Genomic DNA, 27,624 nt, shown 5'->3' with positions numbered 1-27,624 from the left:
CTTATCAGTAGCAGGGATCCACGGATCACAAGATGTCAAGACGGAAATAGTGCCAATAGCTGTTTCAGCTCATGAGAAGTCTCGATCATTGAAAACAGTGCAATTCTACGTGCACGAAAAACTGAAATTGGATGACCAGATTGTAGAGGTGCAAGAGTTGAAAGACCGCTACCCACATCTGAGGAACTTGCCAAATCAGAGCTACAATCTAAACGATGTTCAAGTGATTCAAGTCAGAGGACAAAGCTGCACCATGGGCAGTGAAATCAAAAATTGGCTGGGCCTTAAGTGTTCCGCTACCAGCGAAGCAGGCAGCAACTCATGCCATAACAGCAACATCAACCGCAGATGACAAACTAGCAAACCAGTTGAGTAAGTGGTGGGATATCGAGTCCTACGCTTCAAACTGCGATGTCACCGGACATACAAAGGAAAAGCAACGAGCAATCAAGACGTTGGAGCCAACAACACTATTCAACGGTGAAAGATATGAAGTAGGCCTTCTGTGGCGAGAGGACGATGTGAAGTTACCGAACAACTTCTACTCTGCAATGGTCCCTAGAGCGACGCCTACAGAAAGACGAGACGCTACGAAAACGCTATCAGGAAACCATTGACACGGATGTCAACGCTGGATACGTTTGAAAAGTAGATCAAGTTGAACTGAATGAAACCAGAGACAAACTGCAATGGTATTTACCACATCATCCCGTCATAAACCGCACAAACCCGAGAAAGTCAGAAGAGTGTGCAACGCAGCAGCAAAGTATCAAGGTGTAGCCCTAAATGACAAACTTCTACCTGGGCCAGACCTGCTGCAGAGTCTGATCGCAATTATTTTTCGCTTTCGAGAACACCAAGTAGCTTTATCAGCCGACATAGAAGCAATGTTTCTTCAAGTTGCTGTCCCGAGCGATGAAAGCCGACGTTTACGATTTTTCTGGCGAGAAGATCCAGAGCAAAGGATAGAAGTCTATGAAGACACAAGACACGTTTTTGGGGCGAAGAGCTCGCCGACTTGTGCAAAATACGCTTTGCACCAAGTGGCGAAAGATAACGCGAAAGAAGACGAAGATCTTGTCAAAGCGGTTCAGCGAAACTTCTACATGGACGACTTCCTCAAGTCAGTCAGAACCCCTCAAGAAGCGATTGAAATCTACCAGAATGTCAGAGAGATCCTTAACAAAGGCGGATTCAAATTGACAAAATGGATAACAAGTGACGATGAAGTCAAGTCACGGATCCCAGAGACAGACAGGTCAAGTTGTGAAAACTTTCGAAGCAGAACCACAATCATCTTCAATAATAGGACTCAACTGTAATGTAGACACAGATAGTCTCATAGTCTGTCGTGGAACTGAGCAAGAAGTTCCAGCAAAATAAAACTCAGAGAATTGTCCTATCCTTTGTCTCAGCAGTGTTCGACTAACTTGGGATATGTTCACCTTTCACGATAAGAATGCGGTTCTTACTCAAAAGCATTTGGGCATCAATGGGACAAGAATGGGACAAAAAGTTGTCAACAGAACACTCAAAACTGTTCAGTGATTGGTGCTCTGGGTTGAGAGAAATAAGGACGATGTCAATAAATCGACTTTATTTTGAAAACGGATGCACAAACCTTTACATCTTCACATCTTGTGAGACTTCACATCTTTAAAGATGCATCAGAGGAAGCGATTTGCATCGTGGCATATCTGCAAGACATAGCAACGTTGAAACTCACCTATGTAGTAGGGAAATGCCGTGTGGCACCCATCAGACATATGATGATACCGAAACTAGAACTTCAAGCCGCAGTCTACGGAGTTCGTCTCAGAAAGCAGATACTCAATGAACTTGATGTCAGAATTGACAAAATCTATTATTGGACCAACTCATCAACAGTGCTACAGTGGCTATAGGCAGCGCACAAGAAACAACAAGCGTTCGTTGCTAACAGAGCAGCGGAAATACTGGAAAACTCATCGATGGATCAATGGAGACACGTCAAAGGTGTCGAAAACCCTGCCGACATCGGAACCCGAGGAATGTCCATCGAAGGCCTCAAGGAGTCCGTCTGGCTAAACGGGCCGGCATGGCTCTAGTAGGCAGAAGAAGAAAATTGGCCAAGGCCGTGGTGCCAAGAGTACGAACTCGAACCTGAGCAAGTTACGAGTACTGTAGCAACAGAAACAGAGCTAGAACAACTATTTGACTGGAGACGATAGAGTACCTTCAAATAAATTAGACACTCCATTGCCTACTGCATGAGGTTCAAGACAAAGCAGAAGGGTACCCTCAAAGCAGACAAAATTCATCAAGCAGAGCAAATACTGTTTCGATTTGTTCAAAACGAAAGCTTCCCGAATGTTTCGAAGTCTATAGCAAACAGTAATGAAATCTCCAAAACTTTAAAGATTGCCAAACTGTCACCCTTCATAGAGGATGATGGAACAAATAGAGTGAAAGGCCGACTGAAGCATTCAAACCTTATCTACAATGCAAAACATCCAATATTTTTAATAGCAAAATATCCAGTTGTACAATTTCTGTTGGAAAGAGCGCATCGAGACAACCTACATGAGGGCACAGATTACGTGAGAAACATGCTCCAACGAAAATACTGGATCATTGGGCTGAGGAATTCATTAAGGAAAGTCAAGTCGAGATGTATCAAATGCAGACACAGAAACGCCAACACGATTCATCCACCGATGGCAGATCTACGTCGAGAACGACTTGATGAACATGTGTTCCCATTCACTCATACCGGAGTCGACTACTTCGGACTCTTCAAAGTCAAGTTCCTACGACGTACCTTGAAGAGGTGGTGCTGCCTTTTCACTCGCCTGACAACCAGAGCAGTACACATCGAAGTCGCACACCGAGTCATGTCTAGCTGCAGTGACAAGATTCATTGCAAGACGTGGCTACCCAAGTACCATCATCAGTTAGCACATACGAACTCGTCGTTTGACAGAAACAAATTTCAAATCGTGATAAACCGAAGACGAGTACCTTTGCTTCAAACGCTGAAGAGTCAAGCCAAAGAACACAAGAATTTCCAATATCCCTTCAAAGACGGACAACACCCTATTTAGACATGTGAAAAATTCGAATCAATGAAAGTAAATGAACAACGAGAGCATGTCCAGAAGCTCCGACTGTGTTTCAATTGTTTGAAACCAGGTCCCATGTCGAAGGACTGCAGAAGCAGGACATGCAGTGTACCCAGCTGTCGAAGGCGGCACAATAGGCTTTTGCACAGCGAACTACCGAAGAAGGAAACTACAAAGAATGTCTCAGATGCTACAAATGCAGTAGCAACTAACATCACCCAAGGAGGACTTCCAGTGGTACGAATTAAGCTGACAAACAAAGACTTAAGCCTAAATGTACTAGCAATGTGTGATTCGGGATCCTCAATCTCATTTGTGGACAAATCAGTGGTGTATAATCTTCAACTTCAAGGCCGAAAAACCTCCTTATCAGTAGCAGGGATCCACGGATCACAAGATGTCAAGACGGAAATGGTGCCAATAGCTGTTTCAGCGCATGAGAAGTCTCGATCATTGAAAACAGTGCAATTCTACGTTCACGAAAAACTGAAACTGGATGACCAGATTGTAGAGCTGCAAGAGTTGAAAGACCGCTACCCACATCTGAGGAACTTGCCAAATCAGAGCTACAATCTAAACGATGTTCAAGTGATTCAAGTCAGAGGACAAAGCTGCACCATGGGCAGTGAAATCAAAAAATGGCTGGGCCTTAAGTGTTCCGCTACCAGCGAAGCAGGCAGCAACTCATGCCATAACAGCAACATCAACTGCAGATGACAAACTAGCAAACCAGTTGAGTAAGTGGTGGGATATCGAGTCCTACGCTTCAAACTGCGATGTCACCGGACATACAAAGGAAAAGCAACGAGCAATCAAGACGTTGGAGCCAACAACGCTATTCAACGGTGAAAGATATGAAGTAGGACTTCTGAGGCGAGAGGACGATGTGAAGTTACCGAACAACTTCTACTCTGCAATGGGGCAACTCAAGTCCCTAGAGCGACGCCTATAGAAAGACTAGACGCTACGAAAACGCTATCAGGAAACCATTGACACGGATGTCAACGCTGAACTGAATGAAACCAGAGACAAACTGCAATGATATTTACCACATCATCCCGTCATAAACCCGCACAAACCCTAAAAAATCAGAAGAGTGTGCAACGCAGCAGCAAAGTATCAAGGTGTAGCACTAAATGACAAATTTCCACCTGGGACAGACCTGCTGCAGAGTCTGATCGAAATTATTTTTCGCTTTCGAGAACACCAAGTAGCTTTATCAGCCGACATAGAAGCAATGTTTCTTCAAGTTGCTGTCCCGAGCGATGACAGCCGACGTTTACGATTTTTCTGGCGAGAAGATCCAGAGCAAAGAATAGAAGTCTATGAAGACACAAGACACGTTTTTGGGGCGAAAAGCTCGCCGACTTGTGCAAATTACGCTTTGCACCAAGTGGCGAAAGATAACGCGAAAGAAGACGAAGACCTTGTCAGAGCGGTTCAGCGAAACTTCTACATGGACGACTTCCTCAAGTCAGTCAGAACCCCTCAAGAAGCGATTGAAATCTACCAGAAAGTCAGAGAGATCCTTAACAAAGGCGGATTCAAATTGACGAAATGGATAACAAGTGACGATGAAGTCAAGTCACAGATCCCAGAGACAGACAGGTCAAGTTGTGAAAACTTTCGAAGCAGAACCACAATCATCTTCAATAATAGGACTCAACTGTAATGTAGACACAGATAGTCTCATAGTCTGTCGTGGAACTGAGCAAGAAGTTCCAGCAAAATAAAAGTCAGAGAATTGTCCTATCCTTTGTCTCAGCAGTGTTCGACCAACTTGGGATATGTTCACCTTTCACGATAAGAATGCGGTTCTTACTCAAAAGCATTTGGGCATCAATGGGACAAGCATAGGACAAAGAGTTGTCAACAGAACACTCAAAACTGTTCGGTGATTGGTGCTCTGGGTTGAGAGAAATAAAGACGATGTCAATAAATCGACTCTATTTTGAAAACGGATGCACAAACCTTTACATCTTCACATCTTGTGAGACTTCACATCTTTAAAGATGCATCAGAGGAAGCGATTTGCATCGTGGCATATCTGCAAGACATAGCAACGTTGAAACTCACCTATGTAGTAGGGAAATGCCGTGTGGCACCCATCAGACATATGATGATACCGAAACTAGAACTTCAAGCCGCAGTCTACGGAGTTCGTCTCAGAAAGCAGATACTCAATGAACTTGATGTCAGAATTGACAAAATCTATTATTGGACCAACTCATCAACAGTGCTACAGTGGCTATAGGCAGCGCACAAGAAACAACAAGCGTTCGTTGCTAACAGAGCAGCGGAAATACTGGAAAACTCATCGATGGATCAATGGAGACACGTCAAAGGTGTCGAAAACCATGCCGACAACGGAACCCGAGGAATGTCCATCGAAGGCCTCAAGGAGTCCGTCTGGCTAAACGGGCCGGCATGGCTCTAGTAGGCAGAAGAAGAAAATTGGCCAAGGCCGTGGTGCCAAGAGAACGAACTCGAACCTGAGCAAGTTACGAGTACTGTAGCAACAGAAACAGAGCTAGAACAACTATTTGACTGGAGACGATAGAGTACCTTCAAATAAATTAGACACTCCATTGCCTACTGCATGAGGTTCAAGACAAAGCAGAAGGGTACCTTCAAAGCAGACAAAATTCATCAAGCAGAGCAAATACTGTTTCGATTTGTTCAAAACGAAAGCTTCCCGAATGTTTCGAAGTCTATAGCACACAGTAATGAAATCTCCAAAATTTTAAAGATTGCCAAATTGTTACCCTTCATAGAGGATGATGGAACAAATAGAGTGAAAGGCCGACTGAAGCATTCAAACCTTATCTACAATGCAAAACATCCAATATTTTTAATAGCAAAATATCCAGTTGTACAATTTCGGTTGGAAAGAGCGCATCGAGACAACCTACATGAGGGCACAGATTACGTGAGAAACATGCTCCAACGGAAATACTGGATCATTGGGCTGAGGAATTCATTAAGGAAAGTCAAGTCGAGATGTATCAAATGCAGACACAGAAACGCCAACCCGATTCATCCACCGATGGCAGATCTACGCCGATAACGACTTGATGAACATGTGTTCCCATTCACTCATACCGGAGTCGACTACTTCGGACTCTTCGAAGTCAAGTTCCTACGACGTACCTTGAAGAGGTGGTGCTGCCTTTTCACTCGCCTGACAACCAGAGCAGTACACATCGAAGTCGCACACCGAGTCATGTCTAGCTGCAGTGACAAGATTCATTGCAAGACGTGGCTACTCAAGTACCATCATCAGTGACAACGGAACAAATTTTGTTGGAGCAGCCAATGAGCTGAAATCATTCATGAACGAGTGGGACAAAGCAAAGATTGAGAGTGATTTAGCACAGAAAAAGATTGTTTGGAAATTCAATCCTCACGGAGCTCCTCACTTTGGTGGAATCTGGGAAAGAGTGGTTCAAAGTTGCAAGAATGTCATGATTGCAATCTTGGACAACCGAAGCATCACCGAAAAGGTACTCAGCACAACAATGTGTCTTGTAGAGCAGACTCTCAACGCAAGACCCCTGACACCTGTAAGTGACGACCCTGAAGATTTGACAGCACTCACACCTAATCATTTCTTGCTAGGACAAGAGAACGCGAGTGCACCATTCATGCCATCCAGTGAACGCTACCACGACCTGACAAAAGCATTCAAAACGGCTAAGGCATAAGCCGACATGATCTGGAAAAGATGGACTCGCGAATATCTTCCACAATGGAACCAGAGATCGAAGTAGTCAAAAGATCTTGTGCGAAACCTTAAAGAAGGCGAGTTAGTTTGGCTGGTAGATGACTCTGTGAAACGCTGTGATTACAAACTTGGACGAATCATTGAGATCTTTACTGGCAACGATGGAGTTGTGAGATCAGCGAGAGTCAAAATGGCACGTGGAGAGCTAAACCGGCCAGTCGTGAAGTTAGCGCCAGTATTCTACGATGGTGTTTCCGAGATCGAAAACAGGGCCAGCGATGTTGGCGCCACTTCAAATGAGCTACAAAAGCCATCAGACAGCAAGAAATAACTTTTGAAACCGAAAAAACTTGAAATTTGTCAAAACTCAAAAATGGTCAAAACTAAAAAATTTTACAAATTGGGACCGACAATTTGTCCACCCCCCGGTTTTGGGAAGGCAAGACCCGAGCAACCCGAGATAATGGCAGACGGTTAGGGTTACCTCTAAGCTACTCATGGACCCAACGAACGTTATTGCATCAGACCCACAAGTGTGTCTATTAGCACTTATATGGTGCAAAATTGGCATTTTTCAATATTTTGTTATTTATTATTAATTTTCTTAAGTTGTTTTTGTTATGATACTTTAGGTGACCATTAAAGGTGAAATACCGTATATTCGAGGCATTCACAGCCGCCTAATAACCATCTGTGCTTATGTCAACAAAAGTAAATATTGCAGTAATTTGACATTTACTATGTAAAGAATGACCTAAATCATTTTCTTGATTAACCAATCAGAGACAAGTGCCAATGATGTTATATATGATAAATATTTGATTATTTACTTTAATCCAATTGTTTGATTAGTCAAACCGTATTGTATTTAGACTAAAATTTGATTCCTAACAACTTTAGTCTTTTTTACTAAGTTTTGCTAGATCTTGGGATCTTGCGAGTTCTAAGTTAGTTGAGCTTACTTGACGAGGAGTTTGCAACAATACTAGCTATTGGCTGAAGCCTTACAAACTTCAGCACGAGATTCAACATAGATTATCACTTAGGATTTTGTTAACTTCAATCAACAAAATTAAAGTTACAGTCATTTAAATACGTCCGAGTGACTAATTATTTCTGCTAGTCAATCGAACCCAGTGAAGAACTAGGCCAGCGTAAAACTCGAGAACCAGGCTGTGATATATCGGTTCCACTGAAGTTCTTGAGCAGCCGCAACATTTGGTCCGCCGACCCGGACAACAACAACAGCAGTGTCACGAACAGCAACGAACCTTCGACTCAACCTGGTGGACCAATACACAACCAGCAACGATGGCCAGCAAAAGTCCCAACGGACACTGGAAGATAGCTGATTGGAAAGTGAGTATTCAACTCAAGACGTTAGAGAAAGAGCAAGCTGACCTACTCAAGTCCTTCTCCAGACACCTCAACGAGCTAGAAGGCTACCTGACACAAAAGAAAACAATGACGGCCGAAGGTGCTTATCGATGTTTCTTCGAGACGTACGACAACTTGGAAGACAACCGACAACAGCAAAGTTTACTATTAAAACCAAAGTATTTTGAAAGCTTTGACAATGACACCAAGCGTATGTTAGAAAAAAAGAGTAAAGTTTTGCGATGGGTAGTTGACAATATACCAGATCTCCAAGATATTGAAGATTGTCGCGCAGTAGTCGTCGACTACCGGAAAAACTTTTTTCATGAGAACTTGTTAGCACAGACGAACTCGTCGTTTGACAGAAACAAATTTCAAAGCCGTGATAAACCGAAGACGAGTACTTTTGCTTCAAACGCTGAAGAGTCAAGCCAAAGAACCCAAGAATTTCGAATATCCCTTCAAAGACGGACAACACCCTATTTGGACATGTGAAAAATTCGAATCAATGAAAGTAAATGAACGACGAGAGCATGTCCAGAATCTCCGACTGTGTTTCAATTGTTTGAAACCAGGTCAAATTTCGAAGGACTGCAGAAACAGGACATGCAGTGTACCCAGCTGTCGAAGGCGGCACAATAGGTTTTTGCACAGCGAACTACCGAAGAAGGAAACTACAAAGAATGTCTCAGATGCTACAAATGCAGTAGCAACTAACATCACCCAAGGAGGACTTCCAGTGGTATGAATTAAGCTGACAAACAAAGACTTAAGCCTAAATGTACTAGCAATGTGTGATTCGGGATCCTCAATCTCATTTGTGGACAAATCAGTGGTGTATAATCTTCAACTTCAAGGCCGAAAAACCTCCTTATCAGTAGCAGGGATCCACGGATCACAAGATGTCAAGACGGAAATAGTGCCAATAGCTGTTTCAGCTCATGAGAAGTCTCGATCATTGAAAACAGTGCAATTCTACGTGCACGAAAAACTGAAATTGGATGACCAGATTGTAGAGGTGCAAGAGTTGAAAGACCGCTACCCACATCTGAGGAACTTGCCAAATCAGAGCTACAATCTAAACGATGTTCAAGTGATTCAAGTCAGAGGACAAAGCTGCACCATGGGCAGTGAAATCAAAAATTGGCTGGGCCTTAAGTGTTCCGCTACCAGCGAAGCAGGCAGCAACTCATGCCATAACAGCAACATCAACCGCAGATGACAAACTAGCAAACCAGTTGAGTAAGTGGTGGGATATCGAGTCCTACGCTTCAAACTGCGATGTCACCGGACATACAAAGGAAAAGCAACGAGCAATCAAGACGTTGGAGCCAACAACACTATTCAACGGTGAAAGATATGAAGTAGGCCTTCTGTGGCGAGAGGACGATGTGAAGTTACCGAACAACTTCTACTCTGCAATGGTCCCTAGAGCGACGCCTACAGAAAGACGAGACGCTACGAAAACGCTATCAGGAAACCATTGACACGGATTTCAACGCTGGATACGTTTGAAAAGTAGATCAAGTTGAACTGAATGAAACCAGAGACAAACTGCAATGGTATTTACCACATCATCCCGTCATAAACCCGCACAAACCCGAGAAAGTCAGAAGAGTGTGCAACGCAGCAGCAAAGTATCAAGGTGTAGCCCTAAATGACAAACTTCTACCTGGGCCAGAACTGCTGCAGAGTCTGATCGCAATTATTTTTCGCTTTCGAGAACACCAAGTAGCTTTATCAGCCGACATAGAAGCAATGTTTCTTCAAGTTGCTGTCCCGAGCGATGAAAGCCGACGTTTACGATTTTTCTGGCGAGAAGATCCAGAGCAAAGGATAGAAGTCTATGAAGACACAAGACACGTTTTTGGGGCGAAGAGCTCGCCGACTTGTGCAAATTACGCTTTGCACCAAGTGGCGAAAGATAACGCGAAAGAAGACGAAGATCTTGTCAAAGCGGTTCAGCGAAACTTCTACATGGACGACTTCCTCAAGTCAGTCAGAACCCCTCAAGAAGCGATTGAAATCTACCAGAAAGTCAGAGAGATCCTTAACAAAGGCGGATTCAAATTGACAAAATGGATAACAAGTGACGATGAAGTCAAGTCACGGATCCCAGAGACAGACAGGTCAAGTTGTGAAAACTTTCGAAGCAGAACCACAATCATCTTCAATAATAGGACTCAACTGTAATGTAGACACAGATAGTCTCATAGTCTGTCGTGGAACTGAGCAAGAAGTTCCAGCAAAATAAAACTCAGAGAATTGTCCTATCCTTTGTCTCAGCTGTGTTCGACCAACTTGGGATATGTTCACCTTTCACGATAAGAATGCGGTTCTTACTCAAAAGCATTTGGGCATCAATGGGACAAGCATGGGACAAAGAGTTGTCAACAGAACACTCAAAACTGTTCAGTGATTGGTGCTCTGGGTTGAGAGAAATAAGGACGATGTCAATAAATCGACTTTATTTTGAAAACGGATGCACAAACCTTTACATCTTCACATCTTGTGAGACTTCACATCTTTAAAGATGCATCAGAGGAAGCGATTTGCATCGTGGCATATCTGCAAGACATAGCAACGTTGAAACTCACCTATGTAGTAGGGAAATGCCGTGTGGCACCCATCAGACATATGATGATACCGAAACTAGAACTTCAAGCCGCAGTCTACGGAGTTCGTCTCAGAAAGCAGATACTCAATGAACTTGATGTCAGAATTGACAAAATCTATTATTGGACCAACTCATCAACAGTGCTACAGTGGCTATAGGCAGCGCACAAGAAACAACAAGCGTTCGTTGCTAACAGAGCAGCGGAAATACTGGAAAACTCATCGATGGATCAAGGGAGACACGTCAAAGGTGTCGAAAACCCTGCCGACATCGGAACCCGAGGAATGTCCATCGAAGGCCTCAAGGAGTCCGTCTGGCTAAACGGGCCGGCATGGCTCCAGTAGGCAGAAGAAGAAAATTGGCCAAGGCCGTGGTGCCAAGAGAACGAACTCGAACCTGAGCAAGTTACGAGTACTGTAGCAACAGAAACAGAGCTAGAACAACTATTTGACTGGAGACGATAGAGTACCTTCAAATAAATTAGACACTCCATTGCCTACTGCATGAGGTTCAAGACAAAGCAGAAGGGTACCCTCAAAGCAGACAAAATTCATCAAGCAGAGCAAATACTGTTTCGATTTGTTCAAAACGAAAGCTTCCCGAATGTTTCGAAGTCTATAGCAAACAGTAATGAAATCTCCAAAACTTTAAAGATTGCCAAACTGTCACCCTTCATAGAGGATGATGGAACAAATAGAGTGAAAGGCCGACTGAAGCATTCAAACCTTATCTACAATGCAAAACATCCAATACTTTTAATAGCAAAATATCCAGTTGTACAATTTCTGTTGGAAAGAGCGCATCGAGACAACCTACATGAGGGCACAGATTACGTGAGAAACATGCTCCAACGAAAATACTGGATCATTGGGCTGAGGAATTCATTAAGGAAAGTCAAGTCGAGATGTATCAAATGCAGACACAGAAACGCCAACCCGATTCATCCACCGATGGCAGATCTACGCCGAGAACGACTTGATGAACATGTGTTCCCATTCACTCATACCGGAGTCGACTACTTCGGACTCTTCGAAGTCAAGTTCCTACGACGTACCTTGAAGAGGTGGTGCTGCCTTTTCACTCGCCTGACAACCAGAGCAGTACACATCGAAGTCGCACACCGAGTCATGTCTAGCTGCAGTGACAAGATTCATTGCAAGACGTGGCTACCCAAGTACCATCATCAGTTAGCACATACGAACTCGTCGTTTGACAGAAACAAATTTCAAATCATGATAAACCGAAGACGAGTACCTTTGCTTCAAACGCTGAAGAGTCAAGCCAAAGAACACAAGAATTTCCAATATCCCTTCAAAGACGGACAACACCCTATTTGGACATGTGAAAAATTCGAATCAATGAAAGTAAATGAACGACGAGAGCATGTCCAGAAGCTCCGACTGTGTTTCAATTGTTTGAAACCAGGTCCCATGTCGAAGGACTGCAGAAGCAGGACATGCAGTGTACCCAGCTGTCGAAGGCGGCACAATAGGCTTTTGCACAGCGAACTACCGAAGAAGGAAACTACAAAGAATGTCTCAGATGCTACAAATGCAGTAGCAACTAACATCACCCAAGGAGGACTTCCAGTGGTACGAATTAAGCTGACAAACAAAGACTTAAGCCTAAATGTACTAGCAATGTGTGATTCGGGATCCTCAATCTCATTTGTGGACAAATCAGTGGTGTATAATCTTCAACTTCAAGGCCGAAAAACCTCCTTATCAGTAGCAGGGATCCACGGATCACAAGATGTCAAGACGGAAATGGTGCCAATAGCTGTTTCAGCGCATGAGAAGTCTCGATCATTGAAAACAGTGCAATTCTACGTTCACGAAAAACTGAAACTGGATGACCAGATTGTAGAGCTGCAAGAGTTGAAAGACCGCTACCCACATCTGAGGAACTTGCCAAATCAGAGCTACAATCTAAACGATGTTCAAGTGATTCAAGTCAGAGGACAAAGCTGCACCATGGGCAGTGAAATCAAAAATTGGCCGGGCCTTAAGTGTTCCGCTACCAGCGAAGCAGGCAGCAACTCATGCCATAACAGCAACATCAACTGCAGATGACAAACTAGCAAACCAGTTGAGTAAGTGGTGGGATATCGAGTCCTACGCTTCAAACTGCGATGTCACCGGACATACAAAGGAAAAGCAACGAGCAATCAAGACGTTGGAGCCAACAACGCTATTCAACGGTGAAAGATATGAAGTAGGACTTCTGAGGCGAGAGGACGATGTGAAGTTACCGAACAACTTCTACTCTGCAATGGGGCAACTCAAGTCCCTAGAGCGACGCCTATAGAAGACCAGACGCTACGAAAACGCTATCAGGAAACCATTGACACGGATGTCAACGCTGAACTGAATGAAACCAGAGACAAACTGCAATGATATTTACCACATCATCCCGTCATAAACCCGCACAAACCCTAAAAAATCAGAAGAGTGTGCAACGCAGCAGCAAAGTATCAAGGTGTAGCACTAAATGACAAATTTCTACCTGGGCCAGACCTGCTGCAGAGTCTGATCGAAATTATTTTTCGCTTTCGAGAACACCAAGTAGCTTTATCAGCCGACATAGAAGCAATGTTTCTTCAAGTTGCTGTCCCGAGCGATGACAGCCGACGTTTACGATTTTTCTGGCGAGAAGATCCAGAGCAAAGAATAGAAGTCTATGAAGACACAAGACACGTTTTTGGGGCGAAAAGCTCGCCGACTTGTGCAAATTACGCTTTGCACCAAGTGGCGAAAGATAACGCAAAAGAAGACGAAGACCTTGTCAAAGCGGTTCAGCGAAACTTCTACATGGACGACTTCCTCAAGTCAGTCAGAACCCCTCAAGAAGCGATTGAAATCTACCAGAAAGTCAGAGAGATCCTTAACAAAGGCGGATTCAAATTGACGAAATGGATAACAAGTGACGATGAAGTCAAGTCACAGATCCCAGAGACAGACAGGTCAAGTTGTGAAAACTTTCGAAGCAGAACCACAATCATCTTCAATAATAGGACTCAACTGTAATGTAGACACAGATAGTCTCATAGTCTGTCGTGGAACTGAGCAAGAAGTTCCAGCAAAATAAAAGTCAGAGAATTGTCCTATCCTTTGTCTCAGCAGTGTTCGACCAACTTGGGATATGTTCACCTTTCACGATAAGAATGCGGTTCTTACTCAAAAGCATTTGGGCATCAATGGGACAAGCATGGGACAAAGAGTTGTCAACAGAACACTCAAAACTGTTCAGTGATTGGTGCTCTGGGTTGAGAGAAATAAGGACGATGTCAATAAATCGACTTTATTTTGAAAACGGATGCACAAACCTTTACATCTTCACATCTTGTGAGACTTCACATCTTTAAAGATGCATCAGAGGAAGCGATTTGCATCGTGGCATATCTGCAAGACATAGCAACGTTGAAACTCACCTATGTAGTAGGGAAATGCCGTGTGGCACCCATCAGACATATGATGATACCGAAACTAGAACTTCAAGCCGCAGTCTACGGAGTTCGTCTCAGAAAGCAGATACTCAATGAAATTGATGTCAGAATTGACAAAATCTATTATTGGACCAACTCATCAACAGTGCTACAGTGGCTATAGGCAGCGCACAATAAACAACAAGCGTTCGTTGCTAACAGAGCAGCGGAAATACTGGAAAACTCATCGATGGATCAATGGAGACACGTCAAAGGTGTCGAAAACCCTGCCGACATCGGAACCCGAGGAATGTCCATCGAAGGCCTCAAGGAGTCCGTCTGGCTAAACGGGCCGGCATGGCTCTAGTAGGCAGAAGAAGACAATTGGCCAAAGCCGTGGTGCCAAGAGAACGAACTCGAACCTGAGCAAGTTACGAGTACTGTAGCAACAGAAACAGAGCTAGAACAACTGTTTGACTGGAGACGATAGAGTACCTTCAAATAAATTAGACAATCCATTGCCTACTGCATGAGGTTCAAGACAAAGCAGAAGGGTACCTTCAAAGCAGACAAAATTCATCAAGCAGAGCAAATACTGTTTCGATTTGTTCAAAACGAAAGCTTCCCGAATGTTTCGAAGTCTATAGCACACAGTAATGAAATCTCCAAAATTTTAAAGATTGCCAAATTGTTACCCTTCATAGAGGATGATGGAACAAATAGAGTGAAAGGCCGACTGAAGCATTCAAACCTTATCTACAATGCAAAACATCCAATATTTTTAATAGCAAAATATCCAGTTGTACAATTTCTGTTGGAAAGAGCGCATCGAGACAACCTACATGAGGGCACAGATTACGTGAGAAACATGCTCCAACGGAAATACTGGATCATTGGGCTGAGGAATTCATTAAGGAAAGTCAAGTCGAGATGTATCAAATGCAGACACAGAAACGCCAACCCGATTCATCCACCGATGGCAGATCTACGCCGAGAACGACTTGATGAACATGTGTTCCCATTCACTCATACCGGAGTCGACTACTTCGGACTCTTCGAAGTCAAGTTCCTACGACGTACCTTGAAGAGGTGGTGCTGCCTTTTCACTCGCCTGACAACCAGAGCAGTACACATCGAAGTCGCACACCGAGTCATGTCTAGCTGCAGTGACAAGATTCATTGCAAGACGTGGCTACTCAAGTACCATCATCAGTGACAACGGAACAAATTTTGTTGGAGCAGCCAATGAGCTGAAATCATTCATGAACGAGTGGGACAAAGCAAAGATTGAGAGTGATTTAGCACAGAAAAAGATTGTTTGGAAATTCAATCCTCACGGAGCTCCTCACTTTGGTGGAATCTGGGAAAGAGTGGTTCAAAGTTACAAGAATGTCATGATTGCAATCTTGGACAACCGAAGCATCACCGAAGAGGTACTCAGCACAACAATGTGTCTTGTAGAGCAGACTCTCAACGCAAGACCCCTGACACCTGTAAGTGACGACCCTGAAGATTTGACAGCACTCACACCTAATCATTTCTTGCTAGGACAAGAGAACGCGAGTGCACCATTCATGCCATCCAGTGAACGCTACCACGACCTGACTACCCATTCAAAACGGCTAAGGCATATGCCGACATGATCTGGAAAAGATGGACTCGCGAATATCTTCCACAATGGAACCAGAGATCGAAGTAGTCAAAAGATCTTGTGCGAAACCTTAAAGAAGGCGAGTTAGTTTGGCTGGTAGATGACTCTGTGAAACGCTGTGATTACAAACTTGGACGAATCATTGAGATCTTTACTGGCAACGATGGAGTTGTGAGATCAGCGAGAGTCAAAATGGCACGTGGAGAGCTAAACCGGCCAGTCGTGAAGTTAGCGCCAGTATTCTACGATGGTGTTTCCGAGATCGAAAACAGGGCCAGCGATGTTGGCGCCACTTCAAATGAGCTACAAAAGCCATCAGACAGCAAGAAATAACTTTTGAAACCGAAAAAACTTGAAATTTGTCAAAACTCAAAAATGGTCAAAACTAAAAAATTTTACAAATTGGGACCGACAATTTGTCCACCCCCCGGTTTTGGGAAGGCAAAACCCGAGCAACTCGAGATAATGGCAGACGGTTAGGGTTACCTCTAAGCTACTCATGGACCCAACGAACGTTATTGCATCAGACCCACAAGTGTGTCTATTAGCACTTATATGGTGCAAAATTGGCATTTTTCAATATTTTGTTATTTATTATTAATTTTCTTAAGTTGTTTATTTTATGATACTTTAGATGACCATTAAAGGTGAAATACCGTATATTCGAGGCATTCACAGCCGCGTAACAACCATCTGTGCTTATGTCAACAAAAAAATATTGCAGTAATTTGACATTTACTATGTAAACAATGAACTAAATCATTTTCTTGATTAACCAATCAGAGACAAGTGCCAGTGATGTTATAAATGATAAGTAATTGATTATTTACTTTAGCCCACTTGTTTGATTAGTCAAACCGTTTTGTATTTCGAACCATTAAAAACTGTTACCAAGAGCAGTTGGCTCTCAGATAGACTAAAATTTGATTCTTAACAACTTTAGTCTTTTTTGCTAAGTTTTGCTAGATCTTAAGATCTTGCGAGTTCTAAGTTAGTTGAGCTTACTTGACGAGGAGTTTGCAACAATACTAGCTACTGGCTGACGCCTTACAAACTTCAGCACGAGACTGAACATAGGTTATCACTTAGGATTTTCTTAACTTCAATCAACAAAATTAAAGTTACAGTCCTTTGAATACGTCAGAGCGACTAATTATTTCTGCAAGATTGTTAGTCAATCGAACCCAGTGAAGAACCAGGCCGGCGTAAAATTCGAGAACCAGGCTGTGATATATCGGTTCCGCTGAGATTCTTGAGCAACCGCAACATTCCGAAAGAACATGCTTTTTCAGTACGGATCCAGCAATGATACCGCTAACTGTCTCGGGCTATTGTCTGAGCCTATATATAACTAGGTACAAAAATGCGATGCATTCATAATTGAGGTTCAATAATTAGTTAGATTTTAGAGGTAATAAAACCACATTAGTGTGCCGATGAGCTCTGCCATCATTAAGACTACAAGACCTGACAAAAAAATCAACTTGTAACAACAAACATAACTCAATGTCTATTTTCTTTGAAAAAAAATTACATAATAAAACGACAATATAGCGTCAAAAAACCTCAACTAAAAACATTTTAGCTGCCATCAGAAAATAATAAAAGGGTTCTTTTTTCTCAAAAGAGGTCACATTGAGATATGTCGTTTTTCAGAATATGCCATAAGTCTAAAAAAGAACGACAACTAATGACAAAAATATAACAAACAGTGTGACCTTTTGCAAGAACCGGTATCGTAGCCGTTAAAACAATAAACGATACACCACAAACATTCAATTGATCCAATTGTGCCATTTTCGAACAAAAACAATTATTTGCAATTTTTTTTGAAGTGGGTTACATATAGACAAAAAACAGCAAAACCTAAAGTTAAAAAATTCGTCTGTACACTCTTTTAGACGATTTGAGTTCAAAGTCAAGGGAAACTTTAGCTACTAACTGAAATTCTTAAATGGGTTCCTTTGTACATCAATAGGAAGCCGGTATGAACTGCAAATATACAAAACTTGTCTTATGACTACAGAATGATTGCGAAATAGAGAAAAAATTAAAAATTTTCAAAATTTTCTGCAAAAAAACGGGGTCGAAGCAGCTAAAACAATAATCTTTTCACTGAAAAACTATTTGTTGTGTTCAATGGTGCCTTTCTTTCAAGCGCCAATTTTTTGTTATCTGACCTGTTGTTAATGTGAAGACAAAAATAAAAAAGACAAAAAATAACTTCAAAGACGGGAAAATGTCAAAAAGTCAAAACTTTTTGAAAAACTTTGTAGTTTCGAAGCAGAAAAACCATTACTTAAAACTTAAATCACAAATGAAATAATGTTTAAGCTATCAGAGAGTCCATGTGACCTAAAGCTAAAATTTGATCACAAAAGAGGAAGAAACCGCAAAGCTCAATATTCCATTGTTTATTTAGAAAATATGTGTTTCTAAGAGTGAAAACGACCAGTAAAATTCAACAAAAAACTTGTTAATTATTCTTGAAAATTTTTAGGAAGCCAATTGGACCTGTTGTTATTACGCTTTAATTTGAATTGTTTCTCTCTAACGTAGAAAAAATCAAAACTTGCCAAAATACTAACAAAGAAACAGCGACTGATTACGATCCGATTTTAGGCTTCAAAAGCATTAGTAAGCTCACTATTGCATTTAATCCATTAAAAAGACGTATTTATTCCAAATATTATGGATATGGACATTTTGATTTTATGGATATGGACAAAAAGTTCAATATATCAGAAACAAATGATTCATTTTGATTATCGCCTTAATAAGCCACACTCAACTCGACTCCACTATATACTCTGCGGCTGCCCCATTTTCAGCGCACATATTAGATTGTTTTATGTTTTAACAAAAATTTTAAATTAATACCTTTTTTAGTGCCGAGACATTTGGTCGAAAATGGCGGAGCTGATTGGTGAACAAGAAGCCAAAGACATGAGACAACAGATGAGGATGAAGATTGGCAAGCTGGAGGCGAGAGCTCTGCAACTGAAAATAAGCCTGGCTTTGATAATCTTTTTGCTGAGCATTGACCAGTTCTTCATATTTTCAGGTGATTATTAACTTCATTATTTCAATACAGCCCTAGTCTAGACATTGAATTTTCAAAAGACCGTTCTCGACCAATAAAAGGCAAGAAAATATCGGCCTGGGTAAATTTTTGGTGCGAAAAGAATTTGTCTGGACTTTAAGTCATGTCCTTGACTTTAGCTGGAACTAAAACAACCGTCCCCGAATTTGGCTAGACAATGAGACGTCTCCTGTGATTTGGCTGGACAATAAAATTTGTCCCGGAATTACGGTCGTAACAGCACCAGTGTATTGTTTTTAACGTCTGTTAAAGTTAAGAACATGTAGCGCAATTGGATAACCATTGGATACGGCTGGAGAAGGTCACGAGAGCGAAACCATGTGTTTGCTGAACTTTTTAGTTTCACTCATTTTAAATATGGAAAGAATTTGGCCAGACTTAAAAAAAGAATTAGCCTTAAACTGAATGAACTAGGGTCATCGACGGTTTATTACTATTCAATATTTACTCACCCACCTGGAATTAGCAGGTCTTTTCATAATTCCAGGTCTATACTAAGGAAAATTGCAACCAATATTCCAACATTTTCAAATTGTACACAAAGAACTATAATTCCGGCGAAATTTTTGTCTCCACCAATGGAAAACAATTCTACGCATTCTAGCAAGAGCAGAGTGCAAAAATTAGAAGGCTTTTTTATCGCAGAGTTCAAAACCAAAAAAACTATTTGAAATAAAAATAGCTCCCAGCCCATCATTTTCTCTCCCTTTCTCTCTCTCTCTCTCTCTCTCTCTCTCTCTCTCTTTCTCTCTCTCTCTCTCTCTCTCTTTCTCTCTCTCTCTCTTCAACCGAATACACACAAAAATGCGGAGAGTTGAATTTTATTGCTTTTTTTAAAGTTCTACCTATTTGGGTACGACAGAGTCCAAGTATATTTTGTATGTTTGTTTGAAGAGGTTTTGAGGTAGTATTTTTTGGAATGCAAGTATTGGTAATTGGTACTCTTTCAAAAAAAATGTTGTGTTGTTTCTTTTGGCTGATTACTTTTCTGTGTTTGGTTTAGAGAGAAGGTTTTTCTTTCAAAACCATTGATCAGCAGAAATGTAAAATTATCTGATGAAAGTCTGCTAGATCATTCAAATCCTTTGACATTTTCTCTTTATCTGCAAATACTTCGACATTTTCTGTTAATGTGTTTATCTTTGTTACGAGAAGTGAGGCTGTCATATGATCCCTACTAAAATAACTATGAACTGTGACTGTTCTATTGAAATCTCTCTAAAGCTTTGCGGTGTGTTATTAAATCATAGCAGTACGTTAGTGTTTAAGTCCAATTTTACGTTTTTTTTAGTATGACTGGTGTGTTTTTTTAATACGAAGGTTGCGAGCGCAAAACCAGATGTCGGCAGAACTTTTCATTTTGACTCATTTTAAATATAAAAAGAATTAGGCCGGACCTATGAAAAGAATTTGTCTTAGTTTGAACTAGTGTAATCGACGGCTTGATTTAATTCAAAATTCATTCAGCTACCTGGATTTAGCAGGTCTTTTTATAATTCCAGGTCTACATTAGGGGAAATTGCAATCAATGTTCCAACACTTTCAAATTGTACACAAGGAACTATAATGCCGGCGACATTTTTGTCTCCAACAATGGAAAACATTTCTACGCATTCTAGCAAGATCAGAGTGCCAAAATTAGAAGGCTCATTAATGGCAGAGCTCAAAACCAAAAAACTAAAAGATCAACATAAGTTTATCTAGCACCCAACTCATTATTTTCTCTCTTTCTCTCTCTCTCTCTCTCTCTCTCTCTCTCTCTCTCTTTTGAACCGAATACACACAAAACTGCTGACATTTGATTTTTGTTGCTTTTCTAAAGTTTTACCTATCTGGGGACGACATATTCCAATAAATTTTGTTTGTTTGAAGAGGTTTTGAGGTAGTATTTTTTTGGATGCAAGTTTTTGTAATTGGTAACCTTTCAAAAAGCACGTTGTGTTGTTTTTTGTCTTTTGTAAAAAAAATGTATACCTTTCTGTGTTTTTTAGTTTTAATGAGCTTTCTACTAAGTTTTTAAAAATATGCATATTGATTATGAGTTTGGTTTAAAGAGAAGGTTTTTCTATCGAAATCGTTAATGAGCAGAGACGTAAAATTGTCTGGAGAAAGTCTGCTAGGTCATTCAAGTTCTTTGAAATTTTCTCTTTATCTGCAAATACTTCGACACTTTCTGTGTTTATCTTTGTTACGAGAGGTGAGGCTGTCATATGAGCCCTACGAAAATAACTATGAACTCTGACTGTTCTATTGAGACCTCTCTAAAACTTTGTGGTGTGTTATTAAATCATAGCAGTACGTTAGTGTTTAAGTCCATTTTTACGGTTTTTTAGTATGACTGGTGTTTTTTTTAGTATGAAGGTCACGAGCGCAAAACCAGATGTTAGCAGAACTTTTTTTTGCACTCGTGTTTTTATCAGACTATTGTGCGCTTGAAACTGCCTCTGATCAGACCGTCCCAGATCAAAGTGACCTCTGATCAGACCGTCCCAGACCAAAGTGGCCTGTGATCAGGCAAGTTCCAGACCATTGTCCAGACAAAAGTGCGCTCGAAGCTTTTCCCAGAGCATGTATTTCGAGCGCACCGAAGATGGTCTGATCAGAGCTCAATTCGGTCTGTCCACCTCGACCTGGGATTGTGGTTCTCCACATTAAATTGATCAGTAATGACAAAAAAGCTTCCAATAGATAAAATACTGGATATTTTTTGTGCAGCAACTGACCTATTTTGTCTCACAATCCCCTTTTTAGGAGGAACAACTTTAATCCGAGAAAAAATTAAGAAAAATGTAAATACGTAAATTACTTTTATATAAGCATTGAAAAAAGGAAAACAAATAATTTTTGTATGTTGAAACAGCTGTGTTAAAACTGAAAAAAGACGTGTCTAGAAAAGAAGTAAAAGATAATAAAAAGAACATTGAGTGTTTCTACTGTTCCTCTTTTACGGCTCAACATATGCAAATCTAAATTTCCGCTATCCTATGACTTTTGTGCATTCTTTGTTCTCTAGCAAGAAAAAATTTTCTTGAAGGAAATTTAATTGTTTGTTTTTTGTGATTCTCTTTGGCTGTATATCTGTCTAGCTTGAGAGGCTTGTCCCAGAGTGGCGATAAATCAAATAAAGTATCCAGAAGATCAGGAATTTAAGTTTAAGGTGGCATCAGAAATGCAATTTTTCACAGATTTGTTGCACCTAACGTTGGTCACAAAAAACTTACGCACTAGGAAATATATGGCTGCTAATAATTATTTAGTATTTGTTAGTGAAAACCTGTCTCAAAGTAAGTATGAGTTTGCAGACTTTTAAAAATATTTATGTGAGTTTTTATTGCTTTTTTATGGTTTTTTTTGGTGTTCCAACCCATTTGTGGGGAGAAATATGTTCTCAAATGTACTTTCTTTGTTAAGTCATTTTTAAAGATAAGTAAAATCACCCTAAAAAAACTGAGAATTGTATCATTAGAAAGCCCGACCATCGTAGAATATGGAATTAAAAAGTTTTCTTTATTTTCGTTTTTTTACAGGGAGATATCGAGCTGAATAATATACGGAGTTCTGTTGTTTTATTTCTCATTTTCCGTGTATTTTTAGTCCCTGTTTGGGATAGAAAAGGCTTGACAACTGCGTTTATCCTAGTTTTTTGTTTAAAACTTTTTCTAAATTTTTCGAATTTCAGTCGTTTTTATTAATCAAAAATGGCTCCTTTTTTATCTCTCTTTGTTCAAATATACAGGAACTAGAGGCTAAAAATCTAATGTCACAATCTTTGAAGTCTCCCCAAAAACGTTTTGTTCTTTTGCTACTACGGGATTCTTCTGGAATTTTGAAGGGTTTTCGAAATATTAACTCAATGATTACACAAATTACATCAATTGTTTTTAGTTTAATTAGAAATTTTAATTCTTATTTGATCTAATTTGCAAACATATGGAACAATAAAACGCTTCTGCCACACGCCCGGCAAATCAGGGCTAGGTTTGGACTCATAAATATTCGGATTTTATTGGGGCGCGATATTTTTTCAAATTTGCCCATTTCTGTTTTTTTCTATGTTGAGTACTGACAAGAATGATTTCAAATCAAGGCTTAAATAATTGAAGATGCGACTTTGCTTAAGATGAGGCCAACAAAAATTATGTTTTCACAGAAAAGCTCGTCCTTTTATGGCCTTGACTATTAGTTTTTGTAAACTTCATTTGATTTCTTTTGTTTTTGCATTCATTTTTTAAATTTTTTGTAGCCTCATGACCTTGAGTTGTTGATCGAAGATCTAACTGGGTTTTAGAACTGCATCTGATCCTATGCATTGTAATCTATGGCAGATGTTATCTATAGCGTCAAACCACTTTGAATGTACTTGTTTTTTTTTTTAAAAAAGTCAGTTAAGTTATGATGTCTGCCAATTCTTTAAATCTTATTTCTGGCCCCATTCAGCTTATTCTTCAATCATTTCGGCCTAAATTTATTTCAAGCGAAGTAAAAAACAGTCGTTATAAGAATCCAATGGTTTCTTGTCTATTTTACTAAAAATTTTTTATAAAAAATTTGTGATTTATACATATTCATCCATATTTGCGGTTGTCATTTGTTCATTCTTCTTATTATCACATCCATTCCAATTGACGTTAAAAACGGCGCAAAAATAATTACTCTAAGATTTCAGTGAACAGCTTATAGTTTTAACGGCTGCCGAACCGCTCAGTTGCAAAAAGTCCTGCTCTTTTTTTAAGTATTCAACTGCATTCTGTTTTCTTCGCACTACTATAGAATTGCATTCACTTTCAGTTTAGCAGGTTTTAAAATAATGAAGCACAGGCAGAGTTCAATCATCTCCAGATTTTCAAAATATTTGTTTGCTTTTTTTTCTTCACTTCATTACAAAAGTATGCCAGGAAGAGGCTTAGAATCAGAAGACCCAATACTGTAACTCGCGGCACCCCTTTTTTATTTGCATTGAATTCGAACAAAAGTTTTTCTATACAAAGCGTTGCTGACGGCCAGTTGAGAATCAAAAATCCGCGCTTTCACAATATTTGCATATCGAATGAAAATTTTACAATGGAGAAATTATGTAAAGCGCTGTCGAATGCCTTCTCACTGTCCATAGCAAAAAACATGCACTAATTTACGCTCAAAACTTGCCAATCAATATTTCCAGAAAAATTTGGCGACGGCCTGATAAAATTTTCAAAAATGTCATAAGAACTTCAAATAATTTTCTATCTCAAGAAAAATTTCTTGCATACAATAAAATTTCTTTTATTGCTTTCAAAATTGCTTTCAATTGCTTTCAAATTTAATTTAAAGAGCAAACACCTACACTAACTTTAAGGGTGAATCTGCAATGCACATTTTTATTTGAAAAGTTTAAAATTGAATAATAAATATATTTGTTTTCCCGGGTTGACCCCATAATTCAAAAAATTATATGTTAAAATTTAATATTATGTCGTCTATGAAAAGTTGTCTCTCTCCCCCTCTCTCTCTCTCTCTCTCTCTCTCTCTCTCTCTCTCTCTCTCTCTCTATCTCTTTCTCTCTCTCTCTCTCTCTCTCTCTCTCTCTCTTTCTCTCTCTCTCTCTCTGTCTCTTTCTGTCGAACCGAACCGCTGACATTCGAATTTTATTGCTTTTTTAAAGTTCTACCTATCTGGGGACGACATAGTCGAACTATATCTTTTTTATTTGAAAATGTTTTGAGGCAGTATTTTTTTGGGATGCATGTATTCGTGTATTGGTAATTGGTAGCCTTTCAAAAATCATGTTGTGCAGTTTTTTTGCATTTTTTAAAAAAATTATTTAGTTTTCTGTTTTCTTCAGGTATAGTGAGCTTTCTACTAAGCTTTTAAAAAGATGCATATTGGTTATGAGTCTGCTAGGTCATTCAAATGATTTGAGATTTACTGTGTGTCTGTAAATATTTTGTCATTTTCTGTTTATCTGTTTATCTGTTATGTGAGGTGAGGCTGCGATATGATCCTTACAAATGTAACTTTGAACTCTGACTGTTCTATTATAACCTGTCTAAAACTTTGTGGTGTGTTATTAATTCATAGTAGTATGTTAGTGTTCCAGTCCATTTTTACGTTTATTTTAGTATGAATGGTGTGTTCTGGTGTCAGTTAAATCAGTAGTATAAAAATTGACAAGAGACACAATGTTTCCAAAAAAAGTTAACAGAATAAACGGTCAAAAAAGACAAATTTGATTCTCTCAATTGTTCCAGTTTACGGTTCAGTTATGGCCCAACCGGAGAACTCCAAACCTCAATCGGAGATCCCTTTCGTTTAGAAAACGGAGTCAACCAAATTAAGTGACGGAACGTATTGTGGTTCTCCATATTGAAATTATCAGTAATGACGAAAAAAACTACCGATAGATGAACTACTGATATCTGCTGTACAGAAGCTGACTTATTTTGACCTAAAATCACCTTTTTAGGACGAACAAATTGAATCCGAAGAAAAATTAAGAAAAAGATAAATAAGTAAATAACTTCTATAAAATGATTAGGGAAAACGAATACAAATCTTTTCTGTATCAGCTGCTGTTAAAGCAGCTGTGTTTAAATTGAGAAGAGACGTGTCTCGAAAAGAAGTAATAACAGATAAGAAAAAAAAGAATTGAGTGTTTTCACTGTCACTGTTTTACGGCTCAACACAATATGAAAAGCTAAATTGCCTGCTATCCTATGACTTTTGTACATTCTTTGTTCTCTAACAAGAAAATATTTTCTTGTAGAAATTTTAATTGCAAAAAAATAATGATGTTAACATTTTTTTTATTTTTTAAAATTCGTTTTGGCTGTATATCTCTGTCTAGCTTGAAAGGCTTTGTCCCAGAGTGGCGATAAATCAAATAAAGTAGCCAGAAGATCAGGAATTTAAGTTTAAAGTGGCATCAGAATTTCAATTTTTCACATATTCATTGCACCTAACGTTGGTCACAAAACACTTACGCATTAAGAAATTTCTGGCTGCATATAATGAGTTCTTGTTCGTGAAAACTTCTCTCAAAGTAATATTGAATTTTCAGATTTTTTAAATTATATGTCAATTTTTGTGGCTTTTGTGTTCCGACCAAATTGTGGGGGGAAAATGTATTCTCAAATGTACTTTCTTTGTTCAGTCATTTTTTTACAGATCAATATAATCACCTTAAATAACAGAGACTTGTATCATTAGTAAGCCCGTCCATCGTAAAATATGGAATTAAAAAGTTTTTCCTAATTTTCGTTTTTTACAGGGAGTTATCGAGGTGATTATAGACGGAGTTGGGTTGTTTTTTTTCACATTTTCCGTATTTCCGTATTCTCTGTTAAGGAGAGAAAAAGCTTCCTGATTGCGTTTATCCTAGTTCTGCTAAATTTTTCCAATTTAAGTTTCTTTTGTTAATCAAAAATTGCTGCAAATACACATTTTTTAATCTCACTTTGTTTAAATATGCCGGAACTAGAGACTAAATATCTGAAGTCACAGTTTTTGAAATCTCCCCCCCCCCCCCCAAAAAAAAATTTTTTTTTGCTTGCTATGGGAGTCTTCTGGAACTAAAATTTGAAAGATTTTCGAAAAATTAACTCAATAATTAGATTACATGAATTATTTTTGTTTAATTAAAAATTTCAGTTGCTATTTGATCCAAATCGCAAACATAAGGAATTAAAAATTGTTTTTGCCCGGCAAATCAGGGCTAGGTTTGGATTTTATTGGGGGCGCAATTTTTTCCAAATTTTCCCATTTCTGTTTTTTATGTTGATTACTGACAAAAAATCCATGCCCAAATAGCAATTGATCCCATTTATCTCGAGATGAGGCAAAAAAACCGTTATGTTTTCAGAGAAAAGCTCGTCATTTTATGTCTTTGACTATGAGTTTTTTTAAACTTCATTTGATTTCTTTTGTGATGCATTTATACTTTAATCTTTTTTGCTGCCTCACGACTCTGACTTATTAATCAAAGATCTAACTGCGTTTTTAGAGCTACCGATGAACGTATGCAATGGTTCCCGATGTTACCTAAAACCTCAAACAACTTTGAATGTATTTGTTTTTTTAAAAAAATGTCAGAATGGTTATGAAGTTTGCGATGTTTTTATCTTATTTCTGACCACATGTAGTTAGTCTCCAATGACACCGGCAAAAAATTGTTTCAAGTGAAGTAAAAAACACTTCTGACAGTGGTTATAAGAAACCAATGGTTTCACGGCTTTTTTTTCCAAATAAATTTTCGTGATCTATGCTTATTTACCCATATTTGACGCGCAATTTTTTTTTAAGATTTCAGTGTATAGCTTATAGTGCTAACCATTCTCTTGCAAAACGTCCTGCTCTTTTTTAAATTAAACTGCATTGTGTTTTCTTCTCCTACTTTAAAATTGCATTCACTTTCCGTTTTTGAGCAGGTTTTTGAATAATGAGGCACAAGCGATGAGTTCAATCATCTCCACATTTTATAAAAATAATTGCTTGTTTCTTGTTTTTAACTTCTTCACAAAAGTATGTTTTGATGAGGCTTAGAAACAGAGGCCACAATACTTTAACTGATGGCACTCTTTTGTTTATATGTTTCCAATTCGAACAGATGCTTTTCTTTGCAAAGCATTGCTGACGGCCAGTAAAGAATAGAA

General features: G+C 39.5%; 3 protein-coding genes across 4 annotated transcripts in view; 1 reads left to right on the top strand and 2 right to left on the bottom strand.

Annotated features, from left to right (window-relative positions):
• Window positions 1-27,624, bottom strand: part of LOC142341467 (tetratricopeptide repeat protein 7B-like) — a 571,721-nt gene that overhangs the window by 385,758 nt on the left and 158,339 nt on the right. The window lies entirely within an intron of this gene.
• LOC142341468 (TAR DNA-binding protein 43-like) overlaps window positions 1-27,624 on the bottom strand; it is a 333,593-nt gene that overhangs the window by 147,632 nt on the left and 158,337 nt on the right. The window lies entirely within an intron of this gene.
• LOC142340673 (uncharacterized) overlaps window positions 1-27,624 on the top strand; it is a 72,418-nt gene that overhangs the window by 13,213 nt on the left and 31,581 nt on the right. The window contains exon 2 of the mRNA XM_075391364.1: window positions 18,784-18,958. Coding sequence (XP_075247479.1) covers window positions 18,805-18,958 — 154 coding nt within the window. The 5' untranslated portion in view covers window positions 18,784-18,804. The remainder of the gene's footprint in view (window positions 1-18,783; window positions 18,959-27,624) is intronic.

The sequence above is a fragment of the Convolutriloba macropyga genome, chromosome 6, assembly GCF_964194025.1.
Source record: "Convolutriloba macropyga chromosome 6, txConMacr16.3, whole genome shotgun sequence".
Classification (NCBI taxonomy): Eukaryota; Metazoa; Xenacoelomorpha; order Acoela; family Convolutidae; genus Convolutriloba; species Convolutriloba macropyga.
The sequence above is the reverse complement of the archived record's forward strand: the minus strand, read 5'-3'. Positions and strand labels throughout refer to the sequence as shown.